At 40.6% G+C, this 18,045-nt stretch overlaps 1 protein-coding gene across 1 annotated transcript in view; it reads left to right on the forward strand.

The window, feature by feature from the left end:
* LOC137324827 (connector enhancer of kinase suppressor of ras 3-like) overlaps positions 1 to 18,045 on the forward strand; it is a 319,399-nt gene that overhangs the window by 164,352 nt on the left and 137,002 nt on the right. The window contains exons 15-16 of the mRNA XM_067989554.1: positions 499 to 547; positions 6,319 to 6,459. Of these exons, the coding sequence (XP_067845655.1) occupies positions 499 to 547; positions 6,319 to 6,459 (190 nt within the window). The remainder of the gene's footprint in view (positions 1 to 498; positions 548 to 6,318; positions 6,460 to 18,045) is intronic.

Genomic DNA, 18,045 nt, shown 5'->3' on the forward strand with positions numbered 1-18,045 from the left:
GAATCAAACTTAGCACCTTGCTGATCAATGTCGCTTGGGCCTATGTTTTGTAAAGTAAGGCATAAAACAAAAAGTGGTTTCAAAACCCAAAAATTAAGGCTGTTCTTCAAACCTCGTTTCATTAGCATTTTTTAAAAAGGCAAACTACCTTCTAATTTGCTGCTCCTCTGATATCCAGGCCAACACCAGTGTCACTTGAGCTGGCTGATGGTAGTAAGTGTCTAGAAGGTAAACTTATGCTGGTATTTATTTTTTCCCTCCCCTCTCTCAAGAGGCTTTGCCTCCCATATTATCACATCATCTAGCCACCTGCCTGGGCTACATTTTTAAAAAGCCTAACTTTGACCCAAATTTAAGTGTACTGATGATTTAAACCACTTTGCTCTTGGTTTGACCATCAGAACTGGGTTGTGTTACAGCCTCATTTGTTGCATAATCCACCCTTAATTGGTTGCACTTTGTTATACAAAACATGATTTAACCTCTTGTCTCTTACAGATGTTTTTTTCTAACACGAATCCAACCTGCTTTGGTCTACTTTGGAAAGGTAAAATGAGTTGGCAAGAACTTACCTTGTCACTTTAGTAATGTTAGTTTCTGTTCTATTTCCTGATCTACTTTTAGTCCTGGTAGCTTCGGAGTTTGACAGTTACTAATTGTCCTCTCGTGAGCCACATGGTGGAACGCTCTCATTTGCGCATGTAGACCCACAGTGAAAACCCAGTGTTGGCAAAAATAGGTTTGTTAAATTCTGTAAAATTATAAATAGCCCTAAACCTGATGGTGCCACATGGCCCAGGAAAACCCCAGGTCAAATTCCTGCTCTCTGCTGAGTCAACTGATCTCAGTTCACAATACAGTGCAATGAGGGGCCTTCTCAATTGGTCTCAATGTCCCCAGACTAATGAAGGTGGGGGGTGGGGAAATCAGCTGCTTCTGATGGCAGTGCAGCAACTCATGCTAGAAAGTTTCTGCACATGTGAGGATAAGATCAAACCCCTCCCCGTGGTTTTATAACCTATCGAGAATGGCCACTGCGTGAGGTACGAGAGTGCTGCCGTCATCATTCCCCACCACCTTCAGGGGAGGAGAAAAACCAAAGTAATACACTGTTCTTGCATAATTTAAAATAAGGTGCATTCAACTCATGAGATAAGATTCTTAGTTTTTTTATGATTCCTGTTAGCAATGATCATTTGTCATGCAAAACCTTCATCAGAAAATACAACATTTCCTTTTTCTTTCCTTTTGGGCATTAAACTCATTTAAACTTCACCACAAAAATATTTGCAAACTGGGTGAGTAAAAACATTGTGAAAATGCTGATTAAAAATGACCACCAAAATTCAGAAACCACTTCATCATTCTAGCTCCTTCCCGCCAATCTCCCCAACAAAAATATTTTCCCAGTATTATGTTTTGTCATTAATCAAGTTGCAAAATGTTTTACGTGCAAACACAAAAAAATCTAGATCTTGTTCAAATTCCAATTTATATTTTTGGGAGGTGGGAATTACTGAGTTAGGAACTGATTTTTCACTTCTAGAACTTGGGCTCGATTTCTCCTCAGACTGCTAGGGTGAAGATTGTTCCGAGAAATTGTAAAGATGGATAACGTAGGAAACTGGAAAATTCACACTGGAGTGCTTTTCTGGGGGTGATGATGCTGTTGGAGGAAAAGTAGGGGACTGTGACTATACCCGTTGCCTATACCATACATGACCTGGGAATGCTCTAGTAATGGCAGGTCACTGAGATTTTCCACTGAGGTAGGATGTGGGAGAATCGCTGAGTTGCTCCTGTGCATCTCCTCGAAGCTAATTTCAGATTGGCATTCGTGGTGACTTGGGACCGAGTGACTTGCTGTTGCTCTGTTGGCCGTGACAACCTAAAAGATGCATATACTTTTCTTTTGGAGGGGAAAAAAAATTGTTTGAAGTTTGAAAATTCCTATCCTGTCATCACTGAATAAAGTACAATTCCATATGGGTAGCACTGTAGTGATATTGTATTTTATTAAATCTAGGAAAAAAATTATATGCGTTCTATGTTTAGACCTAAGTCATGTGGAGGGGGGGGGCGGAGAAACAATACAAGAGCTTTAATTCAGAGCTAACATTATTTAATCTCTGCACTAAGCAGGTTAAGTGGTAGAAAATTGTACCTACTCATGGTACCGGCCAGTCTTCTAATCTTTAGCTACTGATAGGTAATATAAATATTTTGACCACAGTAAGTTCTAGAGGAAGTCTGAAAACTTGATACTAAATAGATTTTGCTGAGGAGTACATCTGAACAGTAAATCACATTAAGTGCATATGTACTGCACTCCACTTAAGTGCATTGCTGAGTTTCCATAATTGTGTAATTGCGCAGGGAATAATGTGAAGCGCATCTGCGTAACCCAATATTTATATCAAACAAGGGGCAAAAAACTACAGATGCTAGAAATCTGAAGCAAAAACGGAATCTAGTTGAAAGGTCTACACCTGAAATGTTAACTTGTCTGCCCTCTCCACACATGCTGACTGTCCTGAACATCTCCAGCATTTTCTGTTTGTGTCTAATATTTATATACTTTGAGAACAGGTTTCTGTGAAGATGAAGATGGGAAATTTGGGTTTTAGAAAAAAATACACAAACCAAGTGTACACTTAATAGATATTTAGACGTAAAAATGATACTTTTTTGTTTTCCTTTTACTAGCTTTTACTAACTTAATCTGTTGTAGACTCTTAATGACAGCATGTATCTTAGCATGATGTGAAGCTGTGCACAAGGCTACTGAACTTCACATGAGAACATCAGCTATTTTGACATCAGTCTTCTGAGCAGATAAATGATAAACGTATTTCACCTCCACTAATTATCTTGAGATTAACTGGGGTGGAGTCAAATGCTGACGCGATTAATTGCAGGCGAGGAGCTTCTAATCCAGGCCGGCTATCAACATTTGCCCTAAGCAGCGCTCCAGCCTTCTCTTCTACAGCTTCTGATTTTTGTTAATCTTTTTAACCTTTGATATACTTTGTGGATTCATGTTTGTCCAGAACTTAGAGGTAGATTAGCAGCGACTATTCAAGTATAATAGTATTTAGGTACTCTGATCAGATTTCCAAGTAATGATCAGAATTGTCAAAGTTTCATGTCGGGCTGGTATAAATAAGTGACAGAAATTTCCTGTTAATATCGGCAATATCTTTATTTAAAAAGAGTTTTGATTGAGTCCTTCCTCACCCCAAACATGTCCCAGTGTTACAGTAGAAATAATTGCTTATAATCAGAAGACGACTTCTAGCGCCTTCACCCCCATCTTCCTCCAAAACATATATGCGCCTCAGTGTATTGATTTGGGACTGTACATACGAACACATCCTTTAGAGGTCGCCCAATATGTCTATTCTCATGGGGCAACCCTATCCTTTGCCAACTGGAAAGCGAACAGACTCTTATTACACAATTGACTGTCAGACAGCTTTTTCTTTTCCAACTCCAACATTTTTATAACTGCTAACCAAAAGTGTTGAAAGATTTTTTTTCATTCTTCTATGAGTTTTCTCCTGGGTTGCTCCCTACAGTGTCCTGGAGATTAATCTTCAGTTCCTGGAGACTCCACTTCAGGATAGTCTTGGAGGGTTGGCAACACTTTGCCCCACCACCGCCATCACCGACATGCCTCCCTAACAAATAGCCATTGCTTCCTATGTTTCAGCCAGTTTCATATCCCAAGTTTTACCATGAGTTTCCACTGCTTTAAATTTAAGTAACATTCTTTTATGTTAAACTGTGACAGATTAGCTTGTTTCCAGTCTGGCAGGACCTCCCCAGTATTCAACTTCCTCATCTCCTGTCTTTGTCTCAAAGATGAATATCATCTATGCCTGGCGATTTATTTGAGTTGAGCCCATTTTTAGCCTGTCTTGGACCCACCATTTCATTTGTCAAAGTTGTCGTATCACCAGTTATGGAGAACATTCTACTTGTGCTTCACCTGTTAAATGCATGAAAGAAATAATTGTTTAGTATTAACTATTTATGCTCCTGCTGTTTTACCCCTTTTTCTCTCGCAAACTCCAAATATGTGAAAAATGGTCCGTTGATACGCTGAGCAACAGATATAAAATGCAGTTCAATAGATATTTCTGACTGGGCTAACTCATCTATAAATAATAGGAAATGTGAGCTGCAGTAAACCTACTTGAAGAGCCATGGTAAGCTTTCCCCGGCTACATCAACAGGAAGATTTTGTATGACTGAGCTGCTAATGGCATCAGTCAAGCACAAATACAAATGGTCTTACTCCTTCCAAAGTGCCTGAACGCAATTCCCAATTGCGACAACAATTATGTTTTAATTATTTTCTGACGCAATAGCACACATACAGAAACACAAATCTCAAGGCCACGGCAACAGTTTTTTTTAATCTGCCATGTCACTTCCTGTTGAGATTAAATTAAGTTCTACATTTCACTGTAAACATTTTACAAAGAGCAACGTAGGTGCAAGAGAATTCAATAAGTACTGATAGGGAAGTGGATACTTGAGGACATGTTACAGCTTGTGCTACAAATTACCTTGCTTCACAATAATATTAATAGATTTTTTACTTCCTGATTTGCAACAGCCCATTGAAGATAAACACTCAGATTACCATTAGCCACATGGTACAATGCACAATTCCCATAGCATTAGTAAAGAGAAGTAGTACAGTGGAGAATACGTAACTGTGAAGTAACAGCTGTTAGAAATGCAAGCTTGGGTCTAAGCTGTTTAGTATTTTAGCATACCAGGGATTGTATGTATTTTGCGAGGGGGCCATGATGTGACTTCCTAGCACCCCGGTCAGACTACGTAAAAAATGTTCAGTTTTCAAGAGGAACTATTACGGATCAAACCTTGTAACCACATTTTCTGATGAGAATACACAATGTGGGGCATGAAAAACTATCAACAGTCTGGGGTGAGTGTTAAATTTCATACTGGGGATTTACTGTAAAGGCTAGTTGTGTGAAATGGCTTTGATTTGTTAATTAATGTAATCTACAAGAGAGGGGAGTCTGGTTTGATCTGTGCATCTAGCCTAACATTTAAAAGGAAGTGCACTCGCTTAAGCTTAGAAAGGATGTACGTGCACTTGCTAGGGGACTTTAGGTGATGCCCTCATTACATATTTTATTAAAGCTGCTGGTTAGAGGCAGCCTGGTAAGATTTTGTGTGTAAAGTCATTCCTTCTCTCCCCCACACTGAATCGACAGAATGATTCTTCAGTATCTACTTGCCAGCAGCACAAGCAGTAGTGGAAGTGTTGGCCACACACTCTGGTGGACTTCTGAAGATACTGGAGTGTTAGTTCGTCGTGACACTATTTTACACAATATTTTAATTTCCAAGATGTTTCAAAAGGGAATTAAATAATTAAGGATTAAAATGTGGAAGTAAGTGTAAACTGAGCAAGAACAGAATGCACGCAGAATCCTCCCTTTTGACTATGTGGCAGTTATATCATATTCAGTTCCCCTTTTAACAACAAGGATGTGTGTTTTTCTTTTGACACAAACAAAATGGTACTTTATTCATTCCTAGCAATCTTAAATGTGTATTTGCACGCACACAAATATGTACACTAGCAGATCTTCCATGGCATAGCCTGTGGTTGGCCTCTGGTCTGGAGCACGGTTGTTTAACTGTTTTGTCCTGTTTTTGTAAAGCCACTGCTCGAAATAGGCAACTCCAAGTAATTGTCTCTACTTATAAACTGCTGAGCCCAATCAGAAGGCTGCTCTAAATACTTGTAAATTTCAGACTCCAAGTCAATGACTGGCTTCTTTAAAGATTGTTTCACATCTATAACAAAATATGAGCCTAGTGTGTGACAAACCTGACTTTGTTTAAATTTATGTATTGTAAGTTTTTGTGTGTATGTGTAAGTAGTAATTTTAGGAATCCCTTGTGATGCTCACAATGAATTGAGGTTACACTGTTGCAAGCTCATCTCATTGTGTAGCTCACTATTAGGTAAAAGAATTAGCCAGTGTGATTGAAACAACTAATCTTGTTCAGCGACAGAGGTAGTTTCATCAAGACTAGACCATTACTTCCATCCAACTACAATATTAAATTGGCAAAAGTCTTATATTAAATCAACTAAAACACACGAACTAGGTTACGACTCCTTGTTCTTCTAAACACAGCTTTAAACACATTGGGGCAGAAATCGCTCGTGAAATAATGGTGAGCTCAACAGTGCTCACTGTTAGCGGCAAAATGGAGGAGCCAGTTCCAGTGTTCACACATGCGCAGTGAAGCGCAGAAATCCAGAACTTACTCCTCCTGGTGCGCCTGCGATATGGCGGCTTCAAATTAAAGATATATCGCACGCTGCAATCAGAGAAATCATTGAAGAAGTGCAAACTTGCTCATCTGCCCAGCTGGAAAGTAGCTAATTACGACGCAAAACAGGTACGCTTAAAAATACCAGGTCTAAACTAAGTTTTAACAGCGCGGTAAGTCTGAATGACTGCCAAATAACTAAAAATTAATTTTTAAAAATGTGGTCTCTCATTACTCATTTTAATAGTTCTTGGCCATTAAAAATTTTCTTTTAAATTTTTTTTACTTTTCCCTTCTGTCTCCAATTATTTCTTACCTTTTTAGTTTTTTACATTGATTTTAATGTACCTTTCACTTCCTGGTTTTAAGCCTGCAGAGAGGGTTAATGCAGCTTGTCAAAAATGCTGCGATCGATTGGTTGAGGGGAGAGATCAATCCTCTTCTCCCAGGGACCTGATCTGACGCTGGGCTCTTCTCCACTCCCTATTAGAGGAAGTGCCCGAAGAAACGACTGCAGTAAGTTAATGGGTTGGTATAAATCTACGGCGCGGCGAGCAGTGTTGGTTCGCCGCTCTGAGCAATTTCTATCCCATTTTGCTTTACAGAGTATCTGTTTCCATCGTTGTTAGAGGTATAAAATGCAAAGTTCTGAGTGAAAAAAAATTATATATCATAAATACTTGAAAAATAATCCTCAACTATAATATCAAATATATATGTCTTGTATGTTTTGGGAGTTGAGTTTTTATACAGAGGACCTAGAAACATAAAACCAAAGAAAAAATGCAACTGTTTTGCCTTTTTGCTTCTTTACCAAATGTCTTTGGCACATGATTACTTAGTGTTGCTTAAAAAAAATCTGCTTTAATTCCAATCATAAAAATGTAAGCACAGAAGGAGGCCATTTTAGCCCATTGTGCCTATGCCACTGGTAGCTCCACGCCAGAGCTGTCCCATTTTCCTACTCCTTCCTCACACCCTTTAATGCTGTTTAATCGTTCATGTGTTTATCTAGTTCACCTTTAAATTGATTTGAATTGCCTTAGTTAGTCACTTGTGATGTATTCCATTTTCTAATCCTGTTGCACGAAAACTTCTTTTAAACTTATTCCCTGTTTATGCTTCTGGTACATATCCTTCACATATCTCCTTGTCACAAATTCACCAACTAGTGGAAATATTCTTTCCCTATTTACCTTCTCAAAACTATCAGAATTTTGCACATTAGGTGTCTCTCGTAACCTTTTCTGCTCCAGTGAATATTCAGTCGTCCTACATTCTTCCTCACTTTGCCAATCCTACAGTTTGGTATTGTCAGCAATTATTTATGATTTTACCTCTATGCCCTTATCCAAGTCACTTATGTAATTGGAGAACGAGAGAGGTCCTATTACACGCCCGTGGAGCGCACAAGAGTTACATCTTGACAATGCAAGAAACATTTATTTCTTCCTAAGCTCCACGTTCTATCTTTCATCTATCCCTCGATCCATTGCATCACTTTACTTTCAAACCATGGGTCTTAATCTTTGCGACAAGTCTCTCATATGTACTTTATCAAAGGATTTTTGAAATTCCAAATGTATTACATTTGCATTCCTCCTCTCGAGCTGCTGAGTATCTCCTTGAAAAATGTGGTTAAATTAGTTAAAGCATGACCTGTTCTATACAAGTCCATATTATTGTCCCTGAATAGCCCATACATTTCTAAGTGCTCATTAATGTTATCCCTTATTATCCACAGTAGTTTTGTTACTATCGATGTGAAGCTACGGTAACCTGGCTGATCCTTTTCCTCTTCTTTTGAACAGAAGTATTAAACCATGTAATGCAAAATATATTCTGCTGCTAAAGTGAAATTGTGTTTATTTAATGCCAAAATGTCTATTTGCTAATTAAACATGTTCAGGTTATTCAAGATGGGCCTGTCCATTTAAAGCCAGAAAGCCTAATTGCTACAAGTAAACACAGTTTGAAGCCACCCAAGAATTTAATTGTTAGGTCAGAGAACTTTACAGATTGGAATGTGCTTGCCAGTTTCAGGTTGAAGCTGACAAACAGCCAACATTAAGATTGTTTTGCCCCTGTGTCAAAGTCTGTTGTCTGGAGTGTGACATCTGAGCACACTGACACATGGGTTTTAACACTAGCAAGACCAACCTGCTCACTCCCACCAGAAACTCCAATTCCTAGTCTTTGGGACCTCCTATGGAGTTGCTCATAGTAAGTTATATGAGACTGGAGGACAGGAGTGTAATGTAGAATATTATTCTGCATTGGTGGATCTGTCACTTTTAAGGCCACAAAATTTAATTGCTAAGTAAATGGTGAATCAGAGTTTAATTTGGTCTGGGAACTTTGAGATTGGAATGTGCTTGTGTTTTTAGCCTGCAACGCAGAAGGATCCGGCATTTTAAAATTTGTTTGCTCCAGAGGCTGTGAGGCAGAGCCCAGGATGAAATATCTGGGTTGCTCTATATGCCAAAAGATTGGATTTCTTTCTTTTTTTTTGAAAAATGTTGGAAGAAATTTGCATAGGAGCCCATACAAACTGGAAGCAGGCAAATGTAGTTCTCGTGTTCAAAATAGGTGACACTGCCATACTGGGCAACTGCTGACCCAGTAGCCTGACCATAATAGGAAAATGAATGGAGCCAATATCAAAACCAAAAACCTATCAAATGATTGCCAGCGTGGCTTTAGAAGGAGTAGATCTCTCCTCACCAACCTAATAGATTTTTTGAATAAGTGGCATCTCAGGGGAGGTCATCTAATGTAGTGTACCATGACTGTCAAAAGGCCATTGATAAAGTACAGCATAAGACTTTATGAAACCATAACTTTCAAAAGGGAATTGGATATATACTTGAAACGGAGAAATTTACAGGGCTGTGGGGAAAGAGGGGGGAATGGGATTAATTGAATAGCTCTTTCAAAGAGCTGGCACAGACACAACAGGCCAAATGACCGCCTCCTGTGCTGTATGATTCTAAGACTTTAAAAACTAAGATCAGTGAGTATCAAGGGTAAAACATGGATTAGTAACTGGATAAAGAGAAAGAAGCAAAGGGTGGTCTTAAGGGAGGAGGTATTGAGTAGGTGCATGTATATGGCACTTTTTTAACAGTGCAGAACATCACAAAAGAGGAGGGTAACAGATATCTAGGAGGAGTTTGGGGTGACTGAAGGCTTGGCCTGTGATGTTCAAGGTTATGCAGAATGTCAAGGTTGGGCTTAGCCTGAGAAAGGAGCCGAGGATGGTGGGGATGACATCAAAGACTAGGATTTGGAGTTTCTGGTGGGAGCGAACACTTTGGTCTCACTAGTGTTTACTGAAGAAAGTTCTGGCTCATTCGCAACCTGATGTCTGACAAGCAATCAGACATGGTAATGGTCACAGGATTTGGCGGAAAGGTGAAGCCAGGTGTCATCAGTGTACATGTGGCATCTGATCACGAGATTATGGATATTAATACAGGCAGCATGTAGGCAAGAAATAGGGAAGGGGCCATGGATTGAAGCTTGGGGCATGCTGGAGGTGAATGTTTGGGCATAAGAGAAGCCATTCCAGAACATGTCCTAGCTACATTAGGATAGATAGGAGTGAACCACTAGAGGATGTTAACATAGAGGTGGACCACACAGGAGAGGCTGTGAACGAGAGCGGAGTGATTGACTGTATCAAAGGCTTCAAAGAGACCAGGGAGTGGTGAATGATGCAGTCTTGTCACAAAGGTTGCCATTGGCATACTTGGCCGGAGCAATGTCAGTAATGTAGATTGGATGGAAGTCAGATTGAAGGGATTCAAACAAGGAGTGGTGGGAGATGGGAATATGGAGTTGTGTGGCAACAATACATTTGAAGACCTTCCAGAGGAAAAGGAGGCTAGAGATGAGGCTTACATTGAAGTTTATGATCTCCACTCTACCGAATAAGGCTCACTCTCCCCACTCCTCCCCCACCCTTTAGCCATCACAGGCCTGCATTCCGGAATTTTCCTCATAAAATTGCTGCCTTACTACGTCTCTTTCCACCTATAAAAGTCGTCTCAAAACCTATCACTTTGATCAAGCCTTCATTCATAGTTAGAGCGGGCCAAATGGTCACGGTTGAACTTTTTAAGGAGGAGATGATCATGACAGTTTTGACGACAGAAAGGACAGACCTGAGGAAAGGGAACTGTTTAATGTCAGTGAGTATTGGGCTGAGGAGAGATAGTTGAGTGATCAAAAAGGAAGCAGGATTTGGAGCTCATGGATTAGATAAATCTGACTGTTGCAATGGATAAGAATAGAAAAACAGAATATTTTTTAAATGATGAGAAACTATTAAATGTTGGTGTTCAGAGAGACTTGGGTGTCCTCATACAAGAAACACAAAAAGTTAGTGTGTGGGTACAGCAGGCAATTAGGAAAGCAAATGGCATGTTGGCCTTTATTGCAAGGGGGTCGGAGTACAAGAGGAAGGAAGTCTCACTACAATTTACAAGGCTTTAGTGAGACCTCATCTGGAGTACTGTGTACAGTTTTGGTCTCCTTATATACTTGCCTTTGAGGCGGTGCAACGAAGGTTCATTCAATTAATTCCTGAGATGACAGGGCTGTCCTGTGAGGAGAGGTTGAGTAGAATGGGCCTATACTCTCTGGAGTTTAACCACCAGCGAACAAATGTTATCTGTTTTTAATATAATGGGTCAGTTGCTGTCTTTTCTATGTTTCTACCTCTCTATCTCTGTTTTTTTTTGGTGATTTGTATATTCGGAGACCTTGTAGGTAACACCTGTCTGTCTGCACACTGATTGCCTTGGCAACGGGCAGTTGAAAAAACTGTCTGTAATCACCAAGCATTGTTCTGTGATTTATAAATGCGATTTCATTTCGAGGATTTCATTTCCAACAAGGTTCACCTGAGGAAGGAGGAAGCCTCCAAAAGCTTGTGAATTTAAAATAAAATTGCTGGACTATAACTTGGTGTTGTAAAATTGTTTACAATTGTCAACCCCAGTCCATCACCGGCATCTCCACATCGAGTTTAAAAGAATGAGAGGTGATCTCATTGAAACATACAAGATTCTGAGGGGGCTTGACAGGGTAGATGTTTCCCCTGGCTAAAGAGTCTAGAACTAGGGCATAATTGCAGGATAAGGGGTCGGCCATTTAAAACTGAGATGAGGAAGCATTTCTTCACTGAGGTTGTGAATCTTTGGAATTCTCTACCCCAGAGAGCTGTAGATGCTGAGTCATTGAATATATTAAAGGCTGAGATGGATAGATTTTTGGACTCTAGGGGAATCTAGGAATATGGGGATTGGGCAGGAAAGTGGAGTTGAGGGAGAAGATCAGCCATGATCTGATTGAATGGTGGAGCAGGCTTGAGGGGCCAGATGGCCTACTCCTGCTCCTATTTCTTATGTTCTTATGGGGAGAAGCTACAGAATATCATGCGTTGGACTGGGATGCTGCTTCAGAGAAGGGAGAAGAGGCGACTGATTTAGCGAGGTGGGTAGCATCAGTATTGGAAACAGAAATCAGTGAGCTCCTCCCGTTTGGTGTTCGAGGTGGGGAAGGAGCAGAAGGACATGCTTCAAACCTTTTATGTCATCAAAATAACATTGTTCAAATTCTCAGTCATTTAAACCGAACCCTTTGATCTTTAATGTGGGGCAAGTGTCTCCACCCATGGAGTTCTGTGTCATTGCTGTGGTGTGGATGGATGGTTAAATTGAGTGAAGTAAACATCCTGCCCATATGTACTCCTTTGAACAGATGCCAACTTCTTTGAAGAAAGCCCCCAGTTCTTTCTCAACAGCCCAGTAATTATAATAATTATGTCTATCATTGGAATAAATGGTAGTTGTGGATCACTGTTTGGAGTGATGTTTACTAGTCCAGGACTGAAATAGCCTTTTGGGATTTACATCTGCATGACACTCCTGTATTGGTTGTGGCAATTGACAAACAATGAACTCCACTTCTTCTCTAACAACAACTTGCGTTTATATAGTGCCTTTAACGTAGTGAAAGATCCCAAAGCGCTTCACAGGAGTGTAATTAGACAAAAATTGACGCTGAATCAAAGGAGGAGACATTAGGACAAGTGAACAAATGCTCGATCAAAGGGAGAGGTTTTAAGCAGCATCTTGAGAGAGAGGTGAAGAAGTTTGGGGTGGAATTCGAGTTTAGGGCCTAGATGGCTCAAAGGTGGCGCAAAGGTAGTGGGAGATGCACAGGAGGCCAGAGTTGGAGGAACGCAGAGTTCTCTGAGGATTGTGGGGCTTGAGGAAGTTATAGAGAGGGAGGGGCAAGGCCATGGAGGGATTTGAACACAAGGATGAGAATTTTAAATTTGAGGCATTGGTGGACCAGGAGCTAATGTAGTCAGGGGTGATGGGTGAATAGCACTTGGTGCGAGTTAGGATACGGCAGCGGAGTTAAAAGGCAAGGACTTGCATTTGTATAGCACCTTTCACAACCTTAGAACGCCCCGAACACTTTACAGCCAATGAAGTACTTTTGAAGTGCAGTCACTGTTGTAACTTAGGGAAACATGGCAACCAATTTGCACACAGCAAGGTCCCACAAACAGGAATGCGATATAATACCAGGTAATCTGTTTTAGTGATGTTGGTTGAGGCATAAATATTGGCCAGGACACCACTCCCCTGCTTTTCTTCGAATAGTGTCTCAGGACTTTTACATCCATTTGAGACGACACAGTTGTTAAATGCCATCTTTCATATATGACACCTCCAACAATGCAGCACTCCCTCAGTACTGTGCTGAAGTGTCAGCCTGGATTATGTGCTCAAGTCTCTTGAGGTGGGAGTGCTACCACTGAGCCAAGTTGCTCACATCATTTTGCAGACCAGATGTCCTAGCTTGACCTGTTACGTTTTATTTACAAGGGTGAGTCATTTTCTCCCTTACACCCCCAAAGCTAGCAGTTATTCTGTAGACAGTATTATGTATCCTCAGCCTCTGAAACAAAGTTAATCTTTTTAGAGTGCAGCTCAGAGTTACATTTAAAATACATTGCTCAAGTTAAAAATCCATCTTAAAAAAAATGCAAAACTGTTTTGTGATCTGATGCAGGATAGGGCTCCATATCCACCACACTTATACACCAGGATACCCAGAGTAGTAGGAGGATATGGCCACAGAGATGGAGCAGGATTATTATGTGAGACGGTTGAGCCACATCTGGTGTACCATGTGCACTCCTCATGAGGCAATGAAACCAAACATCTTATTCAACCTTCCTATTGTATTGCGAGATGTACACTTCTCTCTTTCTCTTCCTGGGATTCACTACCACCCTAACTTACTGCTCAAGCTTTGGCTGTAATTCAACTTAGCTTCTATAGTTGCTTTCTCTACCCTTTTTTTGTACCAATTTTCTCTCCAATCTGAAGGGTTTTTTTGCTGGAGTACAATTCTACAAACTGGTACCTCATCCAAATGGCTGTTACACATTTTAGATGACAGCAGGCTATTCAACTGGTGGGAAGGGGGTGGGGTAGGGTTGTCAACCCTCCCAAATTGTCCAGAATGGAAGATGAATCTCCTGAGCAATACAGCTAGCTACCTGAGAGAAAAGTAGAGCTTTGCTCCTGTGGCTTGTACCTGCGTACTTCCCCCCCCACCCCCCCGAGCATGCACAATAAAAGATACCGCTGTTCCCATCCTCTTACTGATGAGGTGGCATCCCACCCTCGCTGAGCGAGGTTTGGTTAGAGAACCATCGTCTTTATTCCATCTAGCCTCTTTTCACACTCTCTATTGGTCATCACCTCATGTCAACCAACACTGCCCACAATCAAGCTATCGAGTTAGCAACACACACAAAATTGAGGCCTGGTCAGTTTTGCCCAAAATTTTAGTTTATTATAACTCCAAATCTTCAAGTTATACTTAAAATACAACAGAATGAATCATTATTTCAATGTTAACGACAGACATTTTCTTAAGCTTATTAAATTAGTGGCTGAGTCCCGGACTCTCAGGAATCTTTTACTTTGTATGTTATCACTCCTCCCACGCTCCTTCCTCGAGATGCGCTTCTCTGGTTCTCTAGTGTGAACCCGATCGTGGAAATCTCATTTTTTTGCAATTTCCCCTTCTAATGGAGGTGTGCCCTACCCATGCTGCACTGCGTGGTAGAATACACCCCCTCTCTATTAGAGGCGTTCAAGAGTAACTGAGACTCATTGCCCGAGAGGGGTGAGGAGGGATGTATCCTGATACAGAATAGTATTTCTATTCTCTATTTTTCACCATCAATGATTTTTATGCTCTTATTCTTACTCCAGTGTTTGTTGCTTTCCTCCAAGAACACTCGGTCATAAGACTGATTGAGGTCTTCGATAAAGTAATGGAGAGAGTTCTTGAGGGTAGTACAGTTGTTTTTCAGACTGGAGGGAAGTATACAATGGTGTCCCCCAGGGGTCAGTATTAGGACCACTGCCCTTTTTGATATATATTAATGACCTGGACTTGGATATAGAAGGTATAATTTTAAAGTTTGTAGATGATACGAAACTTGGAAATGTAGTAAACAGTGAGGAGGAAAGTAACAGACTTCAGGAGGACTGGTGAAATGGGAAGACACATGGCAGATGAAGTTTAATGCAGAGAAGTGTGAAGTGATTCACTTTGGTAGGAAGAATGAGAGGCAATATAAACTAAATGGTATAATTTTAAAGGAGGTGCAGCAATAGAGAGACCTGTACGTACATAAGTCTTTCAACATTGCAAGGCAAGTTGAGAAGGCTGTTTAAAAAGGCATACAGGGTCCTGGGCTTTATAAAATGAGGCTTAGAGTACAAAAACAAGGAAGTTATGCTAAAACTTTATAAACCAAAGGTTAGGCTCCAGCTAGAGTATTGTGGCCAATTCTAGGCACCACACTTTAGAAAGGATGTCAAGGCCTTAGAGAGGGTGCAGAGGAGATTTACTAGAATGGTACCAGGGATGAGGGACTTCAGTTATGTGGAGAGATTGGAGAAGCTGGGATTGTTCTCCTTTAGAGCAGAGAAGGTTAAGGGGAGATTTGATAGAGGTGTTCAAAATCATGAAGGGTTTTGATAGAGTAAATAAGAAGAAACTGTTTCCAGTGGCAGTGAGGTCGGTAACCAGCGGACACAGATTGGCAAAAGAACCAGAGGCGACATGAAGAAAACATTTTTTATGCAGTGAGTTGTCATGATCTGGAATGCACTGTCTGAAAGGGTGGCGGAAGCAGATTCAATAGTAACTTTTAAACGGGAATTGGATAAATACTGGAAGGGGAATAATTTGCAGGGCTATGGGGAAAGAGCAGGGAAATTGAAAGAGTTTGGTCTCTCTTCTCATTCTCCATCCCAAACATTGTGATCAAATGTTATGTGATTAAACATTGTGTGGTCAAAAGTTGCGTGTTCAGTGGTCAATTGATCAGAGGTCATGAGATCAACCCTCCAGGAATACGTCTGACCAGAGTTGGCAACCCCAGGAGGGGGGAGGGAGGCATCACAACTGAGCTTGATATCCATACTTGATGTCCACACAGGTACTTCCAGCAGAAGTCACTAGATAGTGATTAGGATCAGGAATCCAAGCTGATTTTCCTCTTCCCTAATCCTGAGGTAATGAGGCCAGTTGTAGCAACCCAACAACTGTGTTGGCTGAAATCGGCTAAATCAGCACAGAGCAGGGGCCAAACCTGGGAACTTCCTGGTCAGTATGGTTCAGTCACTCACCTGGATAAGCTTTGAGCTACATTTTGAATGCTGCAATGTTGGTGCAACTACTCCAACAGAGGGACGGAGATGAGCAGTTGGCTGTTTATTTATTATCTGGTGTTGAGGGGCGGGGGAGGGATGGAGCCTATTGCTCAAAGGAGGCCAAAAGTGCTCAACTTTCCTAACTTTGGAGAGTCAGCAAACTCCTTTATTTTAGGATGTAGGAGATTGGTTCTGAGGAAATGAAAACATTCAGCCAGATACTTAGGACCAGTTCTTTATTTTTTCCTGTTTTTCAAGTATGCTTCTCTTGATTTTCCTACATTATAATAGTGACTACACTTCAAAAGTGTAGTCACTTCATAATTGGCTACAAAGTGCTTTGGGGCATCCTGAGGTTATGAAATGCACTATATAAATGAAAGTCTATTTTTCTTTTGAGTTAGGCAATATCCAATTTATTTTTGTAGAATTATATAAAGGTACTTGAATTAAGTAAATTTACCTGAAGTAGAAGGCAATACTTTTTTAAATTTCTGATTAGTTATTTATATTTAAATTGTCATTGATTTTGATATCAGTGTTTTCTAGTGATAGCCACTGTTACTTGTCAGTGACTGTTATGTAAATCTGAAAAAAGATTTGAAATTTTTAATGATTCTCATGCAGCAAAATCCTTATGGGATCAAATGTATCAACGATAGAAGAGTATTACTGTTTAAGTTATGGTTTTTGGTATCCTGTTGCTAATGAAATTATATGTTGCAACATTTTCCAGTTTAGCACCAATAGGAGTAGGAGTTTAAATGGAAGGAGCAATGATGGTTGGTAGGAGATGGCCTGAGGAGCAATGATGGATTGAATTTCTTTTCTGTCGGTCAGTAATAACAAACTGGAATCAAATTTATCAGAAGACAGATTATAGAATCATAGAAGTTTACAACATGGAAACAGGCCCTTCGGCCCAACATGTCCATGTCGGCCAGTTTATACCACTAAGCTAGTCCCAATTGCCTGCACTTGGCCCATATCCCTCTATACCCATCTTACCCATGTAACTGTCCAAATGCTTTTTAAAAGACAAAATTGTACCCGCCTCTACTACTGCCTCTGGCAGCTCGTTCCAGACACTCACCACCCTTTGAGTGAAAAAATTGGCCCTCTGGACCCTTTTGTATCTCTCCCCTCTCACCTTAAATCTATGCCCCCTCGTTATAGACTCCCCTACCTTTGGGAAAAGATTTTGACTATCTACCTTATCTATGCCCCTCATTATTTTATAGACTTCTATAAGATCACCCCGAAACCTCCTACTCTCCAGGGAAAAAAGTCTGTCTATCCAACCTCTCCCTATAAGTCAAACCATCAAGTCCTGGTAGCATCCTAGTAAATCTTTTCTGCACTCTTTCTAGTTTAATAATATCCTTTCTATAATAGGGTGACCAGAACTGTACACAGTATTCCAAGTGTGGCCTTAATAATGTCTTGTACAACTTCAACAAGACATCCCAACTCCTGTATTCAATGTTCTGACCAATGAAACCATGAATGCTGAATGCCTTCTTCACCACCCTATCTACCTGTGACTCCACTTTCAAGGAGCTATGAACCTGTACTCCTAGATCTCTTTGTTCTATAACTCTCCCCAACGCCCTACCATTAACGGAGTAGGTCCTGGCCTGATTTGATCTACCAAAATGCATCACCTCACATTTATCTAAATTAAACTCCATCTGCCATTCATCGGCCCACTGGCCCAATTTATCAAGATCCCGTTGCAATCCTAGATAACCTTCTTCACTGTCCACAATGCCACCAATCTTGGTGTCATCTGCAAACTTACTAACCATGCCTCCTAAATTCTCATCCAAATCATTAATATAAATAACAAATAACAGCGGACCCAGCACCGATCCCTGAGGCACACCGCTGGTCACAGGCCTCCAGTTTGAAAAACAACCCTCTACAACCACCCTCTGTCTTCTGTCGTCAATCC

The sequence above is a fragment of the Heptranchias perlo genome, chromosome 8 (genome assembly GCF_035084215.1).
Source record: "Heptranchias perlo isolate sHepPer1 chromosome 8, sHepPer1.hap1, whole genome shotgun sequence".
Classification (NCBI taxonomy): Eukaryota; Metazoa; Chordata; class Chondrichthyes; order Hexanchiformes; family Hexanchidae; genus Heptranchias; species Heptranchias perlo.